General features: G+C 58.1%; 1 protein-coding gene across 2 annotated transcripts in view; it reads right to left on the bottom strand.

Moving 5' to 3' along the window:
* VAC14 (VAC14 component of PIKFYVE complex) overlaps positions 1-22,836 on the bottom strand; it is an 81,470-nt gene that overhangs the window by 35,069 nt on the left and 23,565 nt on the right. For both annotated transcript variants that reach the window (XR_012837625.1, XM_075765796.1), the window contains exons 13-14: positions 17,143-17,293; positions 6,956-7,088 (exon numbers count right to left, since the gene is read on the bottom strand). Coding sequence is in view for 1 of the 2 variants with exons in the window: in XM_075765796.1 (XP_075621911.1) it covers positions 6,956-7,088; positions 17,143-17,293 (284 nt within the window). In the remaining variant the exon portion in view is untranslated. The remainder of the gene's footprint in view (positions 1-6,955; positions 7,089-17,142; positions 17,294-22,836) is intronic.

The raw sequence follows: 22,836 nt of genomic DNA, 5'->3' as shown, positions 1-22,836 counted from the left end.
ACAGTCGGTCCCGGAGCAGCTTCGGGCGGGTAGGACAGCGAGCTCGTCCCCAGAGACCGGTGTCCCCCGCCGGCTCCTCCAGCTCCCCCATGGCTCAGGACGGCATCTCCCCCCTCCTTGTCCTTCCCTGGGGGGGGGTCCAGGGGCTGGTCCCGCTCCTGCTATCCCAAGCAGGCTCCTCCATCGCAAAGATCACGCCGCTGATGGCTCCCGGTGCGCGGCAACCCTAGATCCAACATCCAGCCTGGGGGAAATGGGGTTCCCCCCCCCCCAGCTCCCACTTCACGGGGCCGCGGAGAGCGTTGGAGAGCTGAGCATCACGCCCCGTAGCCTTGGTGAATTAAAACCTCATTAGGTACGTGCTCCCTTGGGCTCGTGGAGCCCATTGCGTGATGTAAAATAGGTAATTCAAGAGCTGCGGGGGGGGGGGGGGGGGGTTTGGGAGGTGCAGCTCCCACCCCAAATTCACATCGAAGCCCAAGGGGAGCCCGTGCCCGGCTGGGGCAGCGGGAGATGTGTAACAGCAGAGCCTGGATGTCCCCACGCCACTAAAACATCATTCTGGATGGGGTTTCCCATGGCTGGGTGGAGGCAGAGCTGGGGAACGGAGATTTTGGGGAGCGGGCAAGGGTTAAAGGGAGGCGCAGAGGAACGAGCGGAGCGAGGAGAAGCCCGCAGACCTCGGTGCGGAGCCGGGGATGCTCCATCACCCCGCACCCGGCTGGGGGCTTGGGCAGGAGGGAGCCCCGATTTCTGCTTTGCATAAGGGTGGGAAAAAAAATAAAAAAAATAAAAAGCTTTCTCCGGTTCCTCCTTTCTGCAAGGCAGGAGGAGGGGGATGGAGAGCGCACAGTTCATTAAAGCAGAAGGGCAGGCGGCCAGCGAGCATCCTGGCAGGCAGAGCAGTGTATTTTCGCAGACTCGCTGCCTCCCGACACAGAAGCTTCCCTTGTAGCACTCACAGCTGTTTGGATTTTACCCGAGTTCATATCACAGTTTATCAAAGGGGCTGCATTTTTTTTTTTTCCCTTCTCTTTTTTTTTTTTTTTTGGCACTTTGCTGAGTACAAGCCGAACGGTTCCCGTGAAAACAAACCCGGGTTTTGTTCTGCAATGCAGCAGCCCGGAGGGTGGGAGAGAGGAAGAGATGACACACGTGTGTGTGTGTCCGTCCCCCCAAGCCCTGATTCACTTGCTGGTGGGGCAGAGGGATTTTTGGGGTACAGGTTTGGCACCGGGAGCTGGAAGGGGCACGGTGACATCAGCACATCCGAAGGAAAGAGCAGGAGAGGATCCCGCATCCCAACCTCGGGAGCTTCGGGAGGTATCGAGATGTTCGGCCAAGCAACCCACGTGGCCGGGGGAGCTCAAGAGCATCCGGGCCTGGGAGAAGAGGAGGATTTTGGTCAGTCCCGGCTCTTGAGCCTCCCCCGGCGAGGGTGACGGGCTGGGAGGTGGGACAGCGAGGCAGGAGGAAAGGCCGATGTAAGGATGGGGTGGGGGGGGCCAGGATACAGCAAATCACCGCAGGACGGTGGCATCCTGGGCTTCAGCATCCCCTCACCACCAAAGCCGACAACCGGCCAGCTCCGTACAGGATCCCCAGCGTACCCCTCGCTATCCGAGCCTGCAGCTAACCCCCCTCCCCACTGGGGTACTGGTGGGCTGCCCTTCCCTCCCCACTGGGGTACTGTTGGGCTGCCCTTCCCTCCCCACTGGGGTACTGGTGGGCTGCCCTTCCCTCCCCACTGGGGTACTGGTGGGCTGCCCTTCCCTCCCCACTGAGGTACTGGTGGGCTGCCCTTCCCTCCCCACTGGGGTACTGGTGGGCTGCCCTTCCCTCCCCACTGGGGTACTGGTGGGCTGCCCTTCCCTTCCCACCCCGCCGGGCGGACAGCACGGCCCTGGGAACGCGAGGCAGGCGGAGCAAAAAGCGATTTACCACGCTGCTCGCTGCGGATGTCTGCGCTTCGTGGGACACGCCAGCCCCTCTGCTCCATCTCCCCCGCCCCCCGACTCCCCATCCCAGTTAGCAGGTTCAAACCCACCTTGCTCCTTTTTCCCTACTTTTTGGGGAGAAAAGGGTGCCGCACGGTCAGCCCCAGACTCGCTCAGAGGCAGAAAAGTCCTTTCCTGCCCAAAAAAAGAGGGGACCGGCCCCCCCCAGCCCCCCCCAAGGGCAGCACCGTAAAGCCCTTTGTGCACCCAACGTGCCGTGCCGGTGTTTGCTCCCGGCCTCTGCCCTCTTCGCTATCCGGCTCTCCGCCGGCGTCATCCTGGCAGGACTTTTGAGACCTCAAGGAAAAAGCAGGATTTCCAGCCAGGTGAACTTTTCCCGTCTGCAGGAACCATAAATCCGCAGCCCCATCACGAGACTTGAGATTTTCCAGCTCCCCAGCTAATGCCATAAATTGGCCGAATAACCTCATCTGCTCCAGCCTACATCTTCCAGAGCGGATGGAGAACCAGCCCACCCTCCTGGCTGCCCCCCACGGGGTTTGAGCATCCCCCCCCCCCCCGAAAAAAGCCAAGGACCATCCTCAGTCGAATGGGATCACACGGGAGGTGGCTGGAAATTCACCCCAGGGCTTCTTCCAAGCGGTTTAACCTCAGGAAATGCCCCGTGAGAAGGCGCTGGGTGGCAGGGAGCTTTTTTTAATGGCTCTGCAGAACAAGCTGAGACAACCCCTGCACACGGGTCCCTGCCCGGGGAGCAAAAACTGCTGACTCAGGCGTCCTCTCGTGCCCCAGGGTGCCGCTGCTCTGCGAGAAAACGGCCTCTCCGGGCTTAAAAGTTAAGCCTTTCCCTTCAAAGCATCCACTCACAACACGCGCTGGGATGTCTCCAGCCACTCGAGCACATCCCGTAGCCCGGAGGGTTCATTTGTTGTCCTGGCAAGGTACATCAGCCACCACTGCCTGAGCTGCTCCATCTCCGAGCGCAGCAAAAAGCTAGCCGCTTTGGTGCTAGGCTCGGCTTAGCGAGCTAAATCTGCTCCCAGAGCTCAGACGGACCCTGGGGACAGCGCAGGGGCTGCACAATCGGCCCTGGGGAGGGACGAGAGGGGAGAAGACGGCTCCTTCCAAGGGCAAGCTGCTCGGGCAGCCAGCCCCGTCCTCAGCCTGCGCTCCGAGCAGCAACGCCGACGTCTGTGACGCAGGGCTTAGCCTCTCGTTTAATCCCCCCCCCCCACCCCACAACGCTGGTACCAATGAGCAAGCCTTAAATCCAACCCCTTAAATCTCGGTGTGAGCTTTAAAAAAACCCCTCGGTACCGCTCCGCTGCCTGCCTCCTGATCGGCCGAGCAGCTTTCCCTCCGCAGGGTTCCTGCCCGGAGGACGGCCGTGCCGCTCCAAGGAGCCATGTGATGCTTTGGAAGCTCCTCCGCATTTTTCTGCTGCTCCAAGCCATCGTCGGGAGGCCAGCAGCTGAATGTATTTGCTTCTTGCTTAAGGGCTCCGTTGAGTCCAGGACGGGCACGGGCCAGCTAGGGCAGATAGCTCCTAATTAGCGAGAAGGTCTCGGGTCTGCTCATCAAGGTGAGAGGTAACACTGAGCGAGGGCTCCTGCCTCCGACAGCCCGTTGGGTGCAAACACGCCTGGCTCGAGAGGAGAAGGCAGCGCTCTGCACTCTGAGTTTCGAAGGCAGAAAAACTTTACTGGCTTCCAGCCTAAAAACAGTCACCAGTGAGAGAGAGACCGACCCCCAAAGGAACCCCCGTCTGCTGTGATGCAGAAAACTGATGCCAAGCCAAAGAAAAAAAATAAAAAAAAAATTCTTGGAAGAGACCACGGGAGCAGGTTTGTCACCTCTCCGGTTCCTCAAGGGGTGGAAAGCGTGAGACGGCTTTTCCCCCCAGGAGACGGCGATGGGCAGGAGACCATCCCGGTTTGCTCTGGAGGACTCCGAGTGATTTGTTCCACTGGAGCCCCCTCGGCGCATCCCTTCGCCAAGAGCATCCCTGTCCCAGCGTTCGCGAGGCACGGAAGCAGCCTTGGAGAGCCCTTTCCTGCACGCTGCCCCTCCCTGCTTCTCCCGCCGGGGCTCAGCCCGGCGCCTGAGCTCCGCCGTAGGCTCTCCCTCCCCGAGGTGCCCCTGGGTGGTGGCACGGATGAGGCGTCACACCACCGATGCCGTGCTGGACCCCACCGGGGAAGGCGGCAGAGCAAGAAGGGCACCTCCGAGGGCAGCGCTCGGATGCACCAGCAGCGCTGGCAGACGGACCCGGTGGTCCCAGGCAAGGGAGAAGAAACGATCTGGGTTCTTCCTTAGGAACGACAGAAGCTTTTGGAGCCGTTTGCCTGCTATTCTAAAGGCAGTTTGTGTTTTCATTTAATTCCACCCTCTGGCAAAGCATCTCGAGATAGCCAGCTCGGGATGGGGTCACTGATGGCAGCCCCCATCCCTGCCCGAGCCAGGTTCGGAGGGTGAGCTCTGCCCGGGAGGGCGGCGGGTGCTTCTCCCACGGTGGGGCGGGCACTGGAGCAGCTCTGCACGTCTCGGGGACCACCGGTCCCTACGGAGCAAGAGGACGGTGCCACCGGTCCTGCAGACACCGCTGCTCAAACCGCACTCCCGTCCTCAGGCAGAAGACGTACCGTAACCTCTGTCTCGGGGACTCCGAGGACGGATCAGGAGAGAGACTAAAGTCCTGTCAGAGTCAGCAACCGGGCACGAACAAGCCTGAGTGGGGTTAGAAAATAAACCGCCTCTAACCGTAGACCCTCCGCCTGACCTCGCAGACCTTCGAACTTACCCACTGGCAACGTGACAGGGAAAAACTGCTGCGCTGTGCTTTAATAAACCCCCTGTGCCCCAATTCCCTTTCCCCTGAGCGCTCATCCTTCCGCTGGAAATCATTGCCTAAACTTAACAGGCCTATTTTCCTTCCCCGCCTCACCGTTCCCGGGTCGGCCGGCAGCGGAAAGGGCAGGAGGGGAAGGGAAGACGATGGGTACGAGGGGAGCAAAGGCAGGGGAGGACCGCGCTTTAACACACGCCGTCCCGGTCTCTCAAGCAATCCCTTCGTGCTCTCCAGCCCAGGATGAAACCTCACCAGCATCTCCCGAGTCAAACCGGCGAGGCTGGCTTCTCGCCCCGCCGTGCGAAACAGCTGAGCTGGCTTGCGGACAGGGGAGGGATGGAACGTGGGAACGCGCATACGGCTTCAATTTGAAAAGCGGCTAAAAATAGCACCACGAGGCTCCCACGTTCACTGGGTCTCTCCGGCAAGAGATCGATCTTTTCCAAAGAGTCCTCTCAAAGTTTTCCCACTCTGTTCTCGCCTTGCTTTTTTACAGGAGGCAACAAAGACGTAGTTACCACCAGGGCTTCAACGACTGCCATCAGTAAGTTCCAGAGTTAACCACTAGCACCCGAGGGCACGGCTCACCCCTCCCAGAACCGCCGCTTTGGCTCCAGACCCGCATCTACCCCGTGTGAGCCGCAACGTGACTTGACAAAGGATGGAGTCATAATATTTTGTCTTTTTTTTTTTTTTTTTTTGGCTTTACCAGATTTTTTGGGGCATGAGTCACTGTAAAAAGCCCCGGCTTGCTGAGCTGCCGTAAGCCGGTCCCACCGCGCCGCCGGCCCCGCCAGCCAAGGCTCATCCTGCCAGAGCCAGAGGGGAAACAAATTGAGGTGGCTGCGATACAGGAGAGCTTTTAAATGTGACCCTGCCCAGGCTCTCCATCGCTCTAATTGCCCTGCTCCCTTAACGAGGGCTAGGGGGATGCTTCCCCTGCCAAGGCTGTGCAGACCGGGGAGAAGAGACGGGACACCACGAGTGGGATATTTTATCTTTCTTATTCTTAGATCCCCGTATGACTAAACCTAACATTTCCAGACTCCCATCAAAAGCAAGAAAACATACGCTCAGCTAGATTTTTTTTTTTTTTTTTTTGGAAAATGTAACGTATTACATTAAAATTCAACACAAGTGAGGAGGAACCTCTGAAATCCTCGCACTACAGCCCAAACAGCGGCCACAACCCTGCCCTGCCCACGTTCCATCTCATTTTTGCAACCTGCCACGCTTCGCCTCGACGTTCATCGCTCACGGGACGAATCCAGCGGCAACTTTTGGGTGCGCTCTCGGGCTGCCCGAAGACTTGGGCACAAACCGCTGCCTGAGCGGGTGCAACTCCACACCTGGCTCGGCTGAGCAGATTTTGAGAGCTCTGCACACTTTATTTTCCCATCACAGCGATGGGACCCCCACGAGTCCGTCGCACATCCTTCGGAGAGGCGGCTCTCTTCTCCCACAGGAGCACGGCTGGGGTTTCATGCTCTCCCCGCCTTCATTTTGATGCCACCTCCCTGAAAGCAAGGGAGGAAAACCCCAGCTCCTTCCCTCTCCTCCCACCAACCTCCTCACCGATTTCTCCACCTCGTCTCGCCCGTTAAGTTCATTAATTCCCAGCGAGCTGAGGAATTAGCGTCCCTTGCCCCAGATTTCATTGCAGTAAGGATGACGCCCTGCCAGCTGCCACGACGCTCGGCTTTCCAGCCTGCTCCTCCTCCTCCTCTGCTCCTTACAAAGCCCAAGCAAAACCCACCAACTCCGAGCGTCGAAACAGGCGGCTGTGGGGGACGGGGCTTTCGCCGGGCGAGCATCTCGCTGAGCAGGGTGGGGGGATTCGCTCGACTCGGCACCCTAAACCCGAGCCTGTCTTCACGCTCCGGCTGGTCTAGTTGTTTCTTAACGAAACGAGCTCCGACAACGTTATTTAATAGGGAGCTATTTCGCCTCTGGGGATGGGAGTGAGAAATACGGTGCCTCGACACGTGAAAAGCAAGTCCTGTCTGCTCTGAAACCATCTGCCGGTGAGCAAGGGAGGCTTGTGGAAATGGTTTCGGCTCCAAGGGAGCTCGGTCTTTGGGCTGCTCAACCCCCATCGTCCCCGTCCCACCCTGCCCGGGGGGGTGCTGAGGGGCTTCGGTGCTCTGACCTGATGATGAAGGCTCCTCTGTTCTCCAGGAGTTTCCGTTCGCTGCTGAAGCGCTTGAGAAGGTTGATCATGAACTTGTAGAAGTAGGAGTTCATGGTGGGAGTGGAGGGCGAGCACTCCAAGCCTTTCGTACCTGGGGAGGCAGGGCAAGGGGAGAGCAGATTAGAGCAGCCGGGGCTGTCCTGCCAAAGCAGTCTCAGTCGGAGAGCAGACCCCCAAAATAACCCAAAGTACGGTCACAGCACTCGGCAGAGGAGGGTTGGGGCACGCCAAGATGATTTCCAAGCCCCGTGTAAACCCGTCGGCTCAGTCCAAGCACAGCCAGCCCTGCCGCAGCTCTCTCCGCCCCAGGGAAAAGTGGTTTGTGGTGGAACCAGCCACGCGGGGACAAAACGGGCTCTTTGGGAGATCCTCCCAGAGCCGTCCGGCTTCAGCAGCTGATAGCAGAAGGGTGCCCGAGGCTCTAGATCAACAGGCAACCCCGTCTCCTCGGATACAGCATGTACGCTCATCCCAAAAACCTAAATTACCGGTGAGCTGAAGAGCCTTTAACCCAGCCCCTCGTGCCACAGACGCCCCGAGCCCAGGGCGCGCGTAGCGGCAGACACACACATTCAGTCCTGGGTCACGGCACGGCCACCAGTTTACGCTGGGGGACACGATTTCCCCCAAGCAGGAGCTGCTTGGCGCACAGCGTCACATACTTCACCAGCATAAAGTACCGGTGAAACCAGGGCAGAGCTCCAGGCTTAGAGATTGTACCAAAAAATGTTGGGTTTGGTTTTTTTCTTTGATCTCTCTTTGCAAAACCCCTTTATAACAAAAGGTTGGAGATGGGAGACTGGCAGGAAGGAGCAGTGGTCCCTCCAGCCTGGAGCATCCCTGATCCCGGAGTGCCCGCAGGGTCGGGGCACAAACCCGCTCGCTGCTTCTGGGCAGAAGCCGCGGCTTCGTTTCGAGGTAGGAGCTATCACAGATCACGTTTATAAGTCTCAAAGGCAGAAAATTATGGGTAACGAGAGCGGCCGGACTCTCCAAGCAAGGAGGGTCACCCCAGGCGCGATGCACTTCCAGGATGCAGGGCTCCTTCGCCTTCGCTCCTTAGGCGCTTTGAAGATCGTCGAAGGAAACCTGAAGAATTTGATTTATGTATGTTGTCTGCTTCTCCCAGGACTCAGCAAAGCACGGAGCAGCCAATTAAAAAAGCAATCAAGCCGCCACAGTCCGGGAAAACTGATGGAGAAGGCACTGGGGTGTTTTTCACCCGGTGACAGGCAGAGATGTAGGTGCGGGCTCAGCCAGGGCAGCTTCCCCGGGCTTGGATTTTAGCATCCAAGAGAACATACACAGCCAAGAAAAAAAAAAAAGCGGGGGGGGAGAAATGAAATACGAGGTCATCTGGACCAGAAGCTGGTGTCTCCTTCCCGCTGGAGCCATGCGTTCTGCCCCGCCTTGGTGCAAGTGAAACCCCAAACCAGGCTTTGAAGCAGGCATCTCCCAGAGCACAAATGTTCACCGCAGCGTCGTGTTTCCCCTCAGCTGCGGGGAAGATGATCTGGGCAAATAAAAAATACCAAAAAAAAAAATAAAAATGGATCTAGCTGAACCGATGCGCTCCAAAACAAAGGTGTGTTTGTTCGAAGGCAGGGAGCACCCGGCGTGAAAATACAGCCGTGCCCCACGTGTGTCACCACAGCTGCTCAGCACAGAAGAGGCACGGTCCGCACAAAGCTCTGCCTTCCCGTCCCGCGGCTCAGCCTCGCGTCTCCCAGCCCGTACCACGGGCACAGCCTCAAAAGCGAGCGCTGGTTTCTCTTTCCGGTGCGGAGGGCGGGGAGGGGAGGCGAAGAGCAGATGGAAACCGTATTGCAAAGCTGCAAAAAAGTGGTATTTTTTTTTGTCCATTTTATCATTCAAGCCAGAGCGGCGCTGGAACCCGAGAGCTGGGAGCAGGCAGGACATCACACCTTCTCCCCCGCAGCCAGCAATGTCCCAACGTAACTTGTCCAGGGGAAGGTCTGCCCTTGGAGTTTCTCCCTTCTCAAGACCCCCAAATCATGTCCCTGGCCCTCACGGCTGCGGGGCTGGTGTCTCTCGGCAGGAGCCCTCACCCACAGTGGCTCTGCCATCGCTCCTTCCGCACGGCAAAGCCACCGTCGTACCTTCCAGCGACAGCCAAAACCACTACACGTCCTTAAACACATCCCGAGGGAAAAACAGGAGGAGGCAGCAACTCTCCTCCTCCCCGAAAGGTCCAGCGCTCCCGTTCGCCGGGGTGCCAGCAGCGACGCGCGCAGGACAAGCCCAGGAGCCGCGTGGCTGGGAATGCCGGTGCAGGGCTCGGATCTGCCCTCCCGAGGTGGAGCAGCATCTCCCGCATCCCGGACTGGAGACTCGGAAGGACCCGCTGGGTCAGCTGGGAATCCAAAAGCCAGAATCGCCTCGGAGATCAGATCCCAGCTGCAATCCGTGGGACGATCAGCCTCCAGCCCTGCCGACTTCTTCCATCGACTCGCTCCCGAACCTCTGACTCTCCTGCCCAGCCCGGAGGAAGCCGGGAGCAAGGAGGGACCGGGACACCGAGACGGCAAAACCAGTCTTAGCCCTATATTTTTTTTTATAAGGAGAGGAAAACGCGACGTGACGGTCTGCACGCCCCAGGGAGCTGCTTCGTCATCCTTTGCCGCCGGGAGCACGGAGCCCCAACCCAAAAGGGATCGTTCCTCCAGCCCTTGCCCGCCCGGCGCCCCGCAGCTACGCCCGCGCGTCCCTAAGGAAGGTTTGCACCGCGGCACGCCGTGCCGGAGCAGCCTTGCCGGTGTTCTCCAGGGATAACGCCGGGGGTGAGAAACCAGCCTGTAGGATTCTCGCCGGCTGCAAAAAGCTCAACCAAATCTCAGCTGGAGTTTAAAAGGACAATACTTCTCCCAAGCAGGCAAAACGCTTGTCTTGCAAAACCTCCCAATCCTCCGCGCTTCCCGTTCGCTCTGTGTTTACGGGATGGCTAGGAAGCGGCTGGCACCTCGTCTGCCATCGCGTAACCCTTCCCGGCGTAGCCCGGAGCTCAGCTCGCCGCCCCGCGGGTTACGGCTCAGCACGGCGGCATCCCCAGCTCGACGGAACCGTAGGAGCAGCTTGACAAGAGTTTCTACGAAGCACGAGAGACAAGCAGACAGAAGTGTTATGAAAACTGTGGCTTAATTAATTGAAGCTCGCACCTCTCCCCCTTCCCCTGAAGCGAGACTTTGCAGATCCGTAACCTGCCAGATCAGCTGTTAACGCACCCAGAGCGGGGCTGGTGGCACGTCACGGCTCTGCTGCCTCTTTTTTTTTTTCTTTTTTCTTTCTTTTTTTTCCCCCCCTTTAAATCTGGCACGGAGGAGGGAGCTGGAAGAATTGCTCAGAGCAATGACGAAACTCAGCCCGGATATCAGCTGTAATAGGAACAAACGGGAAGTTTGGGCCCACGGGAAGATCGGAGCAGTGAAAGAAGAGGCGGTAGAAACAGGCTACGAAAGGCTTGTGGAAATTGCAGCTCCGTGGCCGAAATCAGTCCAGCACCATCCAGCCAGCCTGGACCCTTCTCAACGACTACAGCATCCTGCATCCCAGGACGCTGGGCTGGCAAATCCTTTCCCGAGACAAGCTTCGCAGCCTGGGGACAGGAGCGGGATTCTCGGATCCCCTAAGCCAGCACCCATCGTTCCCCCCCGCCACCACCACCCATGGGTGCTAGCTCAAGCAGAGCGCAGCGAACACCAGCCAAAACCCCCCGGTACGTCCCCAAGCGCTCACCGGTTCGTGCCGTTCCCATCGCTCGCACGGCCACGCTATAAATCAAGCGAGACAGGCAATTAGGGATCTATATTAAGGCCCTTATAAATATATATTGTATAGCAGACTGGAACAGTCGGGCCGTCTGGCTGCTTGACGGGCTGAGCCGTTTCGAGACCTACAGTGGCCAAAGTGTCCCCAAATTGCTCCGGGGACGGGGGGGGCTGGCAGACTCCGACACAAACTTGGGATTTTCCTACCTTGGCCGCAAAGCGTCGAACTTCACCCTGGCAGAAAACACAACTTCCGCTAATTTACCATAATTGGTTTCAAACCGGTCTTAATTAAAACCGGTGCAGACTTGCTTAACTCCATTTAAACCAAATTTAAATAAGATTGGACCAGAATTGATTCCTTTCCGAAGCGAGCTAAAGCTGGGTAAGCTGTTTAAAGAGTATCCACAAGGGTATTTGCGGCGGTTTAGCTAAAATGATTTACCACAATCCTTAATTGAAGCAATTTCAGCTCGGATATTGGGAGGGCGAGCTAAGAGTTGGCGGGGCCGAGCATCCTTCCCACCAGGGCATCACATTTCCAGCTCAGCCTGGAGAAGGATCTACCCCTCGGTTCCTCCGGGAGCAGCCGGGATAAACCCGGCGGCAGCTGGAACCGGTCCGTGAGCCTTAAACCCGCGCGGGGCTCGACTCGAACGCCGTCGGCGTGGGAGTCGGCGCTGCCAGATGGTGCTCGGCGAAACCCCGGGGAGGCGACGTGGGAATCTGCGCGACGTCTTTCCCCCCTCCCCTCTCCTCCAACCCCCGGCAGCCTTCCCCAGGATGTTTTGAATTTTAGCTTTTGCGACGAAGCTTTGCGGAATGGGATAAAAATAGAGCCGTTTAAAAAAAAAAAAAAAAAAAAAAGCAAAAGGCAAATCCTCCCCACTCCCAAAAAAAAACCCAGCACAGGGCGTAGCTGGAAACAGATGCGAACATGTCGGCAGCTCAGCTGGGCTCTGTGAAACCTCCGCTCTCCCCTCTCCAGAGCGCAGGATGCTGCTGAGGAAATAAACCCACCGAAATTACGGATCGCGCGGCCACGGGCTGTGCTCAGCCTGCTTCTGCAGGGCAGCTTCTCCCCATCCCACCTGGCTAAAGAGCCGTGGGTTTGCAATTCCCGAGCCTTCAGCATCTCGCCAGAAAACGGGGGGGGGGGTGTCCCCAGACGGACCGGGGTACGTATTTTGATGCCAAATGAGGTTTTTGCGACACCGATCCTCGGGGTCCCCCCGCTCCTGTGCTCGTGCCTGCCTTGGAGGAAGGCAGCGGGCAACGCTAGTGCCGAGGGGTTTCCTAGGAAGGACGGGAGCGCGCTACCAGCTCGTTTTCCTTCAGGTAAATCAATAAGCCAAAATGCAGCAGGGGTAGAGCTCAGACGGCCGTACGGGAGAAGAAAATACCCAGCAGAGCTGCAAAACCGGGAGCAGTTAAGCTTGGTGGGGAGTTTAGAGCGGGCTGAGGCTACTGCGAGGGAAGGTGAAGGATACGGAAGATAACCTACGAGCAGGAATGAGCGGCGACGGCTTTGCCAGGCCGTTTCTGCACCAATACTCCTTGCAACATCTTGGGGAACCTGAGGCAGCCCAGCAAAGTAACTACACGGGGGTGTAGGAGTGATCTTATCTACACCACCGGCTGCTGTGTCAGCCCCTACGGACCAGTTATCCCGGCTTTTATTTGGGAATCCCTCACCCTTCCGGCCAGCCACGTGCTGTAACCGCCTCAGGAGGGATCTAAACCTGAAGACACGCCAGGTGAGCTATGGCTACGGTCTGGACGGTCTCTCCTGGGGTTCTCCACGGCATCCCAGCACTGCCGCTGCACAGCATCCAGGAAAAAAAAAATCCAAATCACCATTTTTATTTTTTTTTTCTAATTCGCCACTCCTCCAAGAGGGAGAAGAGAGTTTTTGAAAGGCAACCCCCTTGCACAGCTCCATGCCAGCAAGGCAGGAGATGGCAAGAGCCACCATCCATCAGGAACCAGAGCGCTGAGCTCGCAGCCCTCGGGAGCAGCAGGTCTCTCCTCTCCTGCTTGCTCTGCTCCTCTGCTCCCTGCTGCTGTCCCACTCCTGATCCCGGGAAAGCTGTTGGAAACCGGCTCCTTCGAGAGCGAGCGGTCCGTTACGCAACATCAGCTGTGGAGAGGATGAGTACGGAAGGCTTTCCCTTTTATCCTTGCCAGTTTAGCAAATCTGAGCCATCTGACAACAGCCCTGCTTTTCTCTCCTGCCTTTCATCGCCCCCTGCACCCTGCAGGCTCTCGCCCGGTGTTTTCCGAGGCCACCCTAACGTTTTCCAGACCATTTGGAGGTGGGACCTCGTCCTACGCTGCCAACTCCGCAGATCTATGATTACCCAAAGGAAGTGACAGGCAAAGGGAGTGGTTTGGCTCACGGAGAACAAAATCCCTCAAAAAAAAAACCCCGAATGCCGATAGGAAACCCCCTATCACAGCACATCTCGAGTCCGGGCCGGGCTCTGGAGCGCTGCAGGTTCTCCAGTGGGGGATACAGCAAGTCTGAACTCCACAGATGATGTTGCTCAAGGACTTCTAGCAGCCTCCTCCGGAGTAATCCACCAACTCCGGGTATCCACAGACTGCCGGTTGGAAGCAACGACCACCGGCACGTTAGCACACCCACGGATAGAGTCAACCTCCCGGTAAACATCCTCTAGCGCGAGGTGCTCCGAGGGTACGCCACCGTCCCCGCACCTCCGGCAGGAAGCCGGGCAGGAGAGACCCGACCGAGCTGGAGAGGAAAGTGCCTCCTGTGAAACAAAGGGTCGTAACCGCTGCGGAGAAAGGAAGGAAGAGATGTGTGTAAGAGGTACCCTGTACAAAGCGGCAGATGGTATCGGCGTCCTTTTGGAGGGGGCTTTGTCCTCCCCTGCAGAGCAGGGCTGGAGAGCTTGCACCTATGCTATCCCAGCCTGGTGCCACCCCTGCCACGGGCAGGGACACCCTCCACTAGCCCAGGGTGCCCAAAGCCCCATCCAACCTGGCCTTGAACACTGCCAGGGAGCCAGGGGCATCCACAGCTTCTCTGGGCAACCTGTGCCAGGGCCTCAGCACCCTCCCAGGGAAGGATTTCTGCCTCACATCCCATCTCCATCTCCCCTCCTGCAGCTTCAGGCCATTCCCCTTGGCCTGTCACTCCCTGCCCTTGGCACCAGCCCCTCTCCAGCTTTCCTGGAGCCCCTTTAACAGGGACTGGAAGGGGCTCTAAGGTCTCCCCGCAGCCTTCTCTTCTCCAGGCTGAACAACCCCAACTCTCTCAGCCTGTCCTCAAGTGTTCCATCCTGATTATCTTTGTGGCCTCCTCTGGACTCGCTCCAACAGGTCCACATCTTTCCTGTGCTGAGGATCTCAGAGCTAGGTGCAGGGGGAGAATCACCTCCCTCGACCTGCTGGCCTTGGTGACAACCACTCTTGGGTCACCTGCTACTTGTTCCAACCTCTACGCGGTTGGAAAAACACCCTCAAAGTAAAGCAGGCAGCTGGATTCCCATCGGACAAACCCGATGGGTGCTTGGCACCGTCACCCCAAGGAGCTGGGGAGCTCGTAGCCCCGCAGACCTTGTCCCTGAAAAAGCGAGCAGAAGACAACCAAGGACAAACTCGCGGAGGCCAGCACCCAGGCAGCCTCTCCCGGGGCAGCGGGAGCAGGTCGGGAGGAGAGACGTCGTCGTGTGTCCCAGGCAGCGCCGAGCTGGGCTGGCCCCGGCCCATTGTGTTTGGGGAAGGCGTCGAGGGCAGCTGACCTTACGTAACCGGAGAACAAAGCGGCTAAATAAAAACTGGAGCTGGGAACGGGCTGCGGAAGTGGGACACGGCTTTCCTGACTAATCAACCAGCATCTGAAGGAAACCGAACTCAATGGCAGGGAAACAACTGCATAAACACATCCCGAGGGAAGAAAGGGAGCCAGAGGAAGCGGGGGGAAAGACCACGGGGGCACCGGCCCCTTCCAGCTCCCCTCCTGCCCTCGCCACGTGGGTGGCGAAGCCCGGAGCGCCGGGACGGAGAGGGCAGCGTGGAAACCTGCTGCCAGCTCCAGGGTTCCCGGGGTGCCCACGCCACCAGCTGCACCCTAGGAGAGGCAGGAGAGGAGCAGAGCTGAGCTGACTCTGCACCTCTCCTCCCACTGCCAGCTCCGATGGCATCCCGGTCTAGAGCGTGACGAAGGGAACGGCGATGGCATCCCGGTCTAGAGCGTGACGAAGGGAACGGAGCGATCTAACCCCGGGGGGGAGCGCTGGGACCTGGCAGCCTCCCCTCCATTGCTGCAATAGCATCCTACCGTCGAGAAAGCGCTGCCCGAGCCAAGGCGTGCTAACCGGGGAGGGGCGCTTGGGGAACGCTCCCATACATCCCAGTACAAAACCAGTGACCCCAGAAAGGGGTACGCCCTCTCTCCAGTGCCAGCATCTCACGGTTTTTGCCCGGGAAGGGCTGTACTCACAAACACATCAGCCTGCGGGGCAGAATTTGGGTTCACTCGCTGCATCGCTTACCCCGGCACCACGCACCGGCGCAGGGATTGCCACTAGCCACCCTCCCGCTCCAAAAACGGCTCCCCCTCAAACACCCTCTCCGACAAAAAGAGTCTTTTCCTAGAACCTCCGCTTCTCCAGGCATAATCCAGGAGGGTCCTGGCCGGCCGTGCCCTCTCGCTCCCCCAGGAGCCGGAGCCCAGCAGCCGATGCACTCTCAGCCCTGGGTGGTCAGAGCCAGACGGGACCGGGGCCACCTTCCTCCCCGCGGAACATCCGAGGCCAACGAACCGGCTCCTTTTCCCCTCCCCAAAACCGTCTATCTGCCTTTGGGTGAAAGCCACCCCCCACCCCCGCAAAGCTCAGCCCCAAATAAATTTCCAAAAACCCCCAATTTATCTGGGGCATTACAAGGAAGAAGAGAGTAGGTGAGGGAAGCCAGAGCCCGTCAGGATGTGCGCGGGGGGCAAGCTGCCCCACGCCGGGGGCAACGGGAGCTCCAGCAGATCTGCTCGACGCGGGGAGAGCCAGACTCTTTCCCAACGTTAACGCTCGAATAAACGAAGCCAAGTTGCTCTTCCAGATAGCGAACGGGGGCCACGGCAGCTGTTAGGATCCACGCCATCCAGCCTGCTATTTTTAGATCATCCACAAGGAAGGAAACCTCAGACAACCATCAGCGTGAGCCGAGCTGCAGCTCCTCCGCTGCTCGGCCAGCGCCGCAGGAGCTGCTCCACCCAGGCGGTCTCAGTTCCAACACTGAGAGGATGGACGAGACTTGCAGAGGGCTTGGGGAGGTCGCCGGCATTGCAGCCCCCACCCTCCCCTTCCGCTGCAGAGCCTGGCGATGGCTGTGGGTGTTAAACAGGTAGATCTGCAAAAAAAAAAAAAAAAAAAAAAAACAAACCCCAAAACCCAACCCAAAACCTGAGCTGGTTGCTGGTGTGGACCTTTCCAAGCCCAGGGAGGGGCGAGCGAGCCGAGATCTTCAGAGAAAACAAAGCCCGGGGAGCGGAAAGCACGGCCTCCCTCTCCGACAGCGATTTTGCAAGGCCCCGTGGCCGCATCCTGCGCGGGGAGAGGCAGGCTTGGCTCCGCGCTCGGGTTGCAATCCAAAGCTGCCGTGAAACGTGCTTTTGGCCGGGACAACCTGGCCTGGGGAGTACAACGAGGAGGCCCTTAAATAGCAGCAGCGGAGGAGAAGGGGCAGCCAAGCAACTGCAAAGGATGAGCCACAGACAAGGGAAGGTGGAAAAAACTTCCCGGTGTGCCAGGATAATTAATAAAAGGCTTTTTTTTTTTTTTTTTTTTTTTTATCCCCCAAGTCTCCAGAAAATAGGATCATCTCTCTTCATCTCTCTCCTGAGGTTTTGCTGGATGCTCGGAGCGATGTAGCAGTTCCTAGTCAGCGTGGGCAGCCTCAAGCAGGCAACATCAGAGGCACAGACCGAACCCTCTGCAGATCCACCTACATTTTGGACACCTGGGCTTGTAGCCACCATCCCATCCTGAACCGATTTTAGGGCTCTGAGGGCCCTCACAAGGAGAGAAGAGGCTGGTACCCAAGGCGCTGTAAAAACCGGGACAATAATGACATCCCTCCACACCAGCCTCTGCATCTTCCTGCTGCTACGAGTCCTAAAGCCCCAAAACATGAGCTAGAGGAAAGCAATAAAAATAAAGACCGTCCCCTGGTCTGCGCCGGGGCAGACTCCATCCCCGAGCAATGCCGAGCAGGGATAGATATATCGATTTATTACTGCGAGAGAGGCTTCTCCTCCTGCCCGAGCAAACCTGACCCGTGCCGCCGAGCACCAGGCGAGACCAGGGAGCGGGGGAGGCACGGGGCTGCGGCACTCACCGGCGTTGCTCAGCTGGCCGGCCCTGGCCGGGACGTGAAGCTCCACCGGGCCAGGTCGCACATCGGAACCGTCGGAGGGACCGTGACCTTCCGTCTGTCCCGCCGGGGAAGAAGCGATCTCGGCCAGCACTTCCAGGTCCTTCAGGATAACCTGCGGGGAGAGGGACGGGGTGAGCGGGCGCAGGGGTGCAGGCAGCCGGCGGGATGAGCTTTCCTTTCCGAAACCGCGGCCGGAGAGGGTGAGATGGGAAGCAACCGCTGAATCCCGACGCATCGAGAAAGGCGTAGGGAAAAGAGGGCTACCTGTGAAGTTCAAAGTGGAAATTTCGAATGATTGCAGAGGGGATGGGGTTGGAAAGAGAAAAGGGGAGAAAAAACCCCAGGTTCTGCTCCGCAAGTCCCAAGGGAGCACATGAAATTAAATCTAATTTATGCGATCAGGAGCAGGGCTTGCTTCTCCCTCCTCTCACCTCGGGGACACCTGGGTTTTGCTTCCCCGCTCCCCTCAAAACCGCAGATTCGGGACAACCCCAGGAAGAGCCCAGGGACGCTCTCGGGGGCCAACATCACTCTGCCTGCCTGCCCCCCTCGCCCCCCCGCTCGCCCCGTTCAGGGCAGCACCCGAGAGCCGGCTCAGGACGTGGAGGCAGAGCTGCCATTCGGGTTTCATAGCTCCTTCCTTCCACAAGTCGCCGAATTAGTCTATATATAGAATTTCTGGAGAAGTTATTACAGGGTGGGTTGGACTTTTTTTTTTTTTTTTTTTTTTTTTGTCCTCAACCCTTCTCATGTCTCAGGCTATTTTGGGTCCCCCTTCATTCAGATGTCCTTGGGTCTAGATGTTTCATCAGCTGTCCCTGATGCTCTGAGCGTAGCGGGGCTGTGCGGAGCAGAAAAGCTGCCAAAAAGGGCCCATCGCCACGTCTAACCCATCAGCACCCGGCGTTGCACATCCCCGACCACCCCTTGCCTACCATCGCGGGCTTTCCACGTGTTCTCACAAGGCATCTTTTTGAGGAGCTGCAGTTATATAGGAGTTTTAGCTTCTAAGCTACCAAAAACCCCACCCCTTACCTCTGAAAAAAAAGCCAATTACGTATTTTTTTTCTTTTTGATCATGCAGAACTTGAAAATACAGCCACTGAAAATCAGAAAGAGGAGCCCCTGGGTTTCTCTGGTGCAGATATCTTAAGCTGGTGGGTTTTTTTTTTTTTTTTTGTGTGTAATCAGGGCTGATTTTTAAGCCCCCGGCAGCCTTTGAGCAGGCAGCGGGGTGTCCAGGCTTCGGCGCGGAGTTGGCCGTGGAGGAGCAGCCTGCCACGGGCACCACGAGGCTCCAGCACGCTTGGGAAGACCCTGTGCCTATAAACATGATTAATTCCCAGCCCACGGCTCCCCCCGGGGATGAAAAACCATAAAAACAACAAAAACAACTCGCGCAACGAGGAGCTACGATGCCGCTGTCCCCAGAGAACACGGCACCCCCGTGACGCTGCCAAGGACGGGACCGCGTTGCCGTTGTGGGACACTGCCGCCATCACCAGCCTTCATCCTCCTCCAGGGAAGCGATGACTACGGTGGTCCTCAGCAGGGGAAAGATCTCGTTCCTTCCCCCCCCGCCCGCAGCTTCGCGGGGCTTTTCTAGCGTCGGCGGCTTAGGTAAAGCAACGCTGACGGTGTTTTGTTTCAAGCAGAGGATGCCCCTCAGCGTCCTGAAGCCCCGTGTAGATTCTCTGGTGGCTAATCACGCGGCTCAGCTGAACTTGCAGCCTTCGAGTGGGGGAAGGCACTAATTCGGGTCTCAGGCTCTCGCAGCTGGGGAAATAACCCCCACGGAGGTTTCCGAGTCTCATTGTCTTTGGCTAAAACTGGCAAAGAGACTCAGGGTTTGGCTACCGGGGCTGGGACTCCTGTTCATCCTACTCATTTTGCCAACGCAACCAGGACGACGCATCCTACCACGCCAAGGCCATATCAACACGCGGCTGGTGTACAGCACGAACCAGCCGTCCGCGACTGCCGCCCTTCCGCTGCCACGATCCCCCCTGGAGCCCACCCAGCCAGCCGGACGCTCGGGCTATCGCCCAGCGTAGACTTCACCAGCTGCTCCCACAGCATTGGGGAAACAGGACCAAGACCCTGGCCTGGGAAGAAGTCATCCCTGCTGCTTCCCAAAGCATTTAGAGCCGTGTTTTATCCTGCGAGGTCGGATCCTTGATCCAACCTCCCAGAGCCATGTGCGGGTCACAGGCAGGAGGTGGAAAAAGCAGCGTGGGCTGGATTTTGCAATTGAAAACCACGGAGGAAATAAGAAGCAGGAGGGATGGGTGCATGAGCACCTGGAGGAAGAGGAGGAGCAGGCGGCCACGAAGAAGACCCGGGGTTTTCCAGCCATGGGAAAAAGGCAGGGAGCTCCAGCTCCTGCTGCTTCTCTCCCGCACGCTCCAGAGCGGGTTCCCGGCCCGGGGACGGAGGAAAGCCAGGAGCGCTTGGTATGCGCTGCACATCCCCGCGCTAAGCAAAGCTGGAGCCGGCGGCTGGCTTTGTGCAAGCGAGGAGGCTGTAAGAAAGCAATATCCTGCCGTTGCCATGGCAACGGGCTGGCTGCACCAGGAGCGAGCCGGTCCCATCCGTCAGGAGCCGAGCGGCCGTCGGACCCGACAGCGCTGGAGCACGAGGGCCGGAGCCGTTCCCAGCTGCCGGGCGAGGGCACGATCCCCACGGCCAGCCCGGAGGAGCAGCCTCCGAGGACGTTTTCCCGGCCTGGAAGGGATTTCCGTGAAGGTTTCCCAGCGGAGAGGAGATGTAGGGCGGCGTGCCCCCGCTCCGGGTGAGCGTGGGGCCGGTTAGCGGGAACTGGAAGGAGCAAGGGAAGCGGCATCGCGACGGACGGGGAGAGCTGGCCGACGTGGCGAGCTGGTCCCAGCACGGGGACGAAGAGCACCATGGAGTGGGGCGAGCTCCGTGCACGGCCGGGGGACGAGGAGCGGGTTATCAGACAGTTATAAATAAGCTGTTATAAATAAGCAGCTATTTCTCCTCCCCGGGAACAGGCAAGATTTCTCCCTGTATTGCCTCCAGAGCACGGATTTCGAGGGCACACGAAACCATCGGTCTCTCTGGCTTCTCCAGATCTAGGTCAGGTTAATTTGCCGCTTGTTCTGGTTGAACGGAGCTGAGACCAGCTCTGCCAGCGGCGGCGCAGGGGAAAAACAGGGGAAAAGCTGGGGAAAAACAGGGGAGAAAACAGCCCTCGAACGACGCGTGCCGGATGGGATGCGCCTCCCGCGTGCAAAGCATCGCCTTGATGCTCCTGGCCAAAACGCTGGGCTTGGCTGGCTCGTTGCAGAAGAAGAAGGGGAGGTGACCCCAAATCTGCTGCAGAGCCCTGGGGAGCGAGACTTAGCACCCTGCAGCACGTGCTGACTAGCAGGACCCCAGGGCGGGCTGCAGCAGCAGCTCCTGGGGCGCACACGATGGCAAGGATAGGGACTGAGCTCCTGAAGATGCTGCTCTTGCTGGTATTTATGGAAAAGTTTAAAAAAAAAAAAAAAAAAAGTGAAAAGATGGAGGTGCTCACAGGCAGCCCTGGATGTCCCGGAGCAGAGAACAGGGCTCACGACAGCAGGAACAAGGTTATTCTCATCAGGGAGATGATGGGAACCCAGCTGAAGCGAGATGCCACCAAGATGGACAACAGGAAGGTTGAGGACTGCAACGCACTTCTTCAAAGGGGACCAAGAGGAGGGAAGCTGTGGAAAACCCCACGGCATCACCGGGACTGGTGAGGCGTAGGGTGGAGCGACCCGGCGGGGACCAGGAAAGCTGAGGATGCTGCTGGGTGCTTCCTCCTGCTCCACCGCGGCCATTTGCTGCCGCAGCCTGCGCCGAGGCTTCCCCAGAGGGCTTCATTTATTTTGTTCTCAGGTTTTTTTTTTTTCCTCCCTCCAAACCTTTTAGCTGTAGCCAGGGGAGGGGAGGCAAGCACGGGCACGCAGTCCCGGAGCCAAGAGCGGCCGGCAGCGAGGCTGGCCGAGCCCCAGACACACACGGTGTGAAAAGCAAACTTGCGTACCCCCCGCCTCCGCTGCCTTTAAAGGCAGAAAAAGAAAAGAAAAACCACCATTTATCTTCCCACACTAATTTAAGTGGACCTTTTTTCAGGTCCCCGGCACAGCAACTTTTATCCTCTGATCTTGCTAAGACCTTTTTTTTTTTTTTCCCCCCCTTTACAGCCGCCGGATTTCAGCCTGCGGCTGGGAGAGGATGCGGAGCAGAGGGAAGGCAGCGGGGCTGGGGGCTTCCCCTCTGCTCCCCAGCACAAATCCCACCAGGTCGTGCTAACACACAGCATCACCAAATACGGGTCACTTGCTAATACGGCCACATCCACCCAAACCCCGAAAACTCCCTGTCCCTCCCCTCCCGCTTTTGCAAATCCCCCATTTGTCGCTGCTGCCCGAGCGGCAGGAGCACGAGCACCGTCAGGGCTCAGAGCACCTCTTTAAACGTGGTTAATTAGCGTACGGGGAGCTTGACGCACCACCTGATGCCAGTCGCGGGGCAGGATGCCAAGGAGGTATTTCTTAGGAAAAGGAGGCAGGATAGGTCCCAGCCAGCGGGATGGGGCTGGAGGAAGCCGGAGGGGCCCCGGAGCATCCCTGCGGGGGGCTGAATTCCTCCAACCCCCTACAAATTCAGTACCCAGAGTCCCAGAGCTTATGACAGGCACCAGGGTTTGCTTTTATTTGCTACCCTGTCTCCCAGCCAGGGATGCTCTCCAGTGAGCCGGGCACTCACAGCCAAGCTCACCAAATCCCGCATCCTACACCTTCATCCCGAGCCAGCTCCCCGGGACACGCACTGCCCGTCCTCCACAACGGACAGGTTTTCTGTGGTTTTGATCTGCTCCGTGATTTCACCCAGGAACGCTACAAACACCACCTCGAGCCCAGACTGCCAGTTTACCGTTAGTTCTCGGTACACGTATAAACTCCGTATGTATACGCAAACCACGCAATTATGGTCTGGAACTGGTGCTGAGCCAGCCAGCTCCCTGCGGATCGCGCCCCCCCCCCCCAGGAAACTTCCCATTCCTGCGCGACGCAGCACGCAGATTATCTTTCAACCCAGCGCCCTCGCAATGCCTCGAGTCCTTGGAGAACTCATCACCCCACCCTGCTTTAAGACTTCTGCTTAGGGGCTGCTTCCACGTACGGCAAGCTGGGCTGACCGCATTTTCCACCACCCAACTGAAATTATATACCTCTCTCTCTATCCCATCATTTCAGCCCTAAGCTCGCCCTCGGTGTAACTTCTCTCCTGAAAATGAGCAGCCTCCCCGTTTCGGTACCTCGCAGCTTTGAGTCTCTCTCTCCAGAGAAGCTTTAGCACCAAAAAAAATTAAAATAAAAGCCAGGCACACGTACGTTAGAGTTCTCCCCTTCGCGGTCTTCACACCCTCCGCTTTGCACGGGGTCACAATATTTCGGCCGTGGCAAATTAAAGGCTGGGAGCTGGAACGCAACGGCTCTAAAACCAAGAGAGCAAAGCTCCAAACCAAAGCGCGCTGAGACAGCTCTTCGCTTTGGCACAAGCTTTTGTTCAGCTCCATTGCACTGGGAATCGGGAGCGACGGCAGAAGTTTGCCAGGATTTAGCACGGCCCAGAGAGCAGGGCTTCGAAACCCTGCGG

The sequence above is a fragment of the Balearica regulorum genome, chromosome 13 (genome assembly GCF_011004875.1).
Source record: "Balearica regulorum gibbericeps isolate bBalReg1 chromosome 13, bBalReg1.pri, whole genome shotgun sequence".
NCBI lineage: Eukaryota > Metazoa > Chordata > Aves > Gruiformes > Gruidae > Balearica > Balearica regulorum.
The sequence above is the reverse complement of the archived record's forward strand: the minus strand, read 5'-3'. Positions and strand labels throughout refer to the sequence as shown.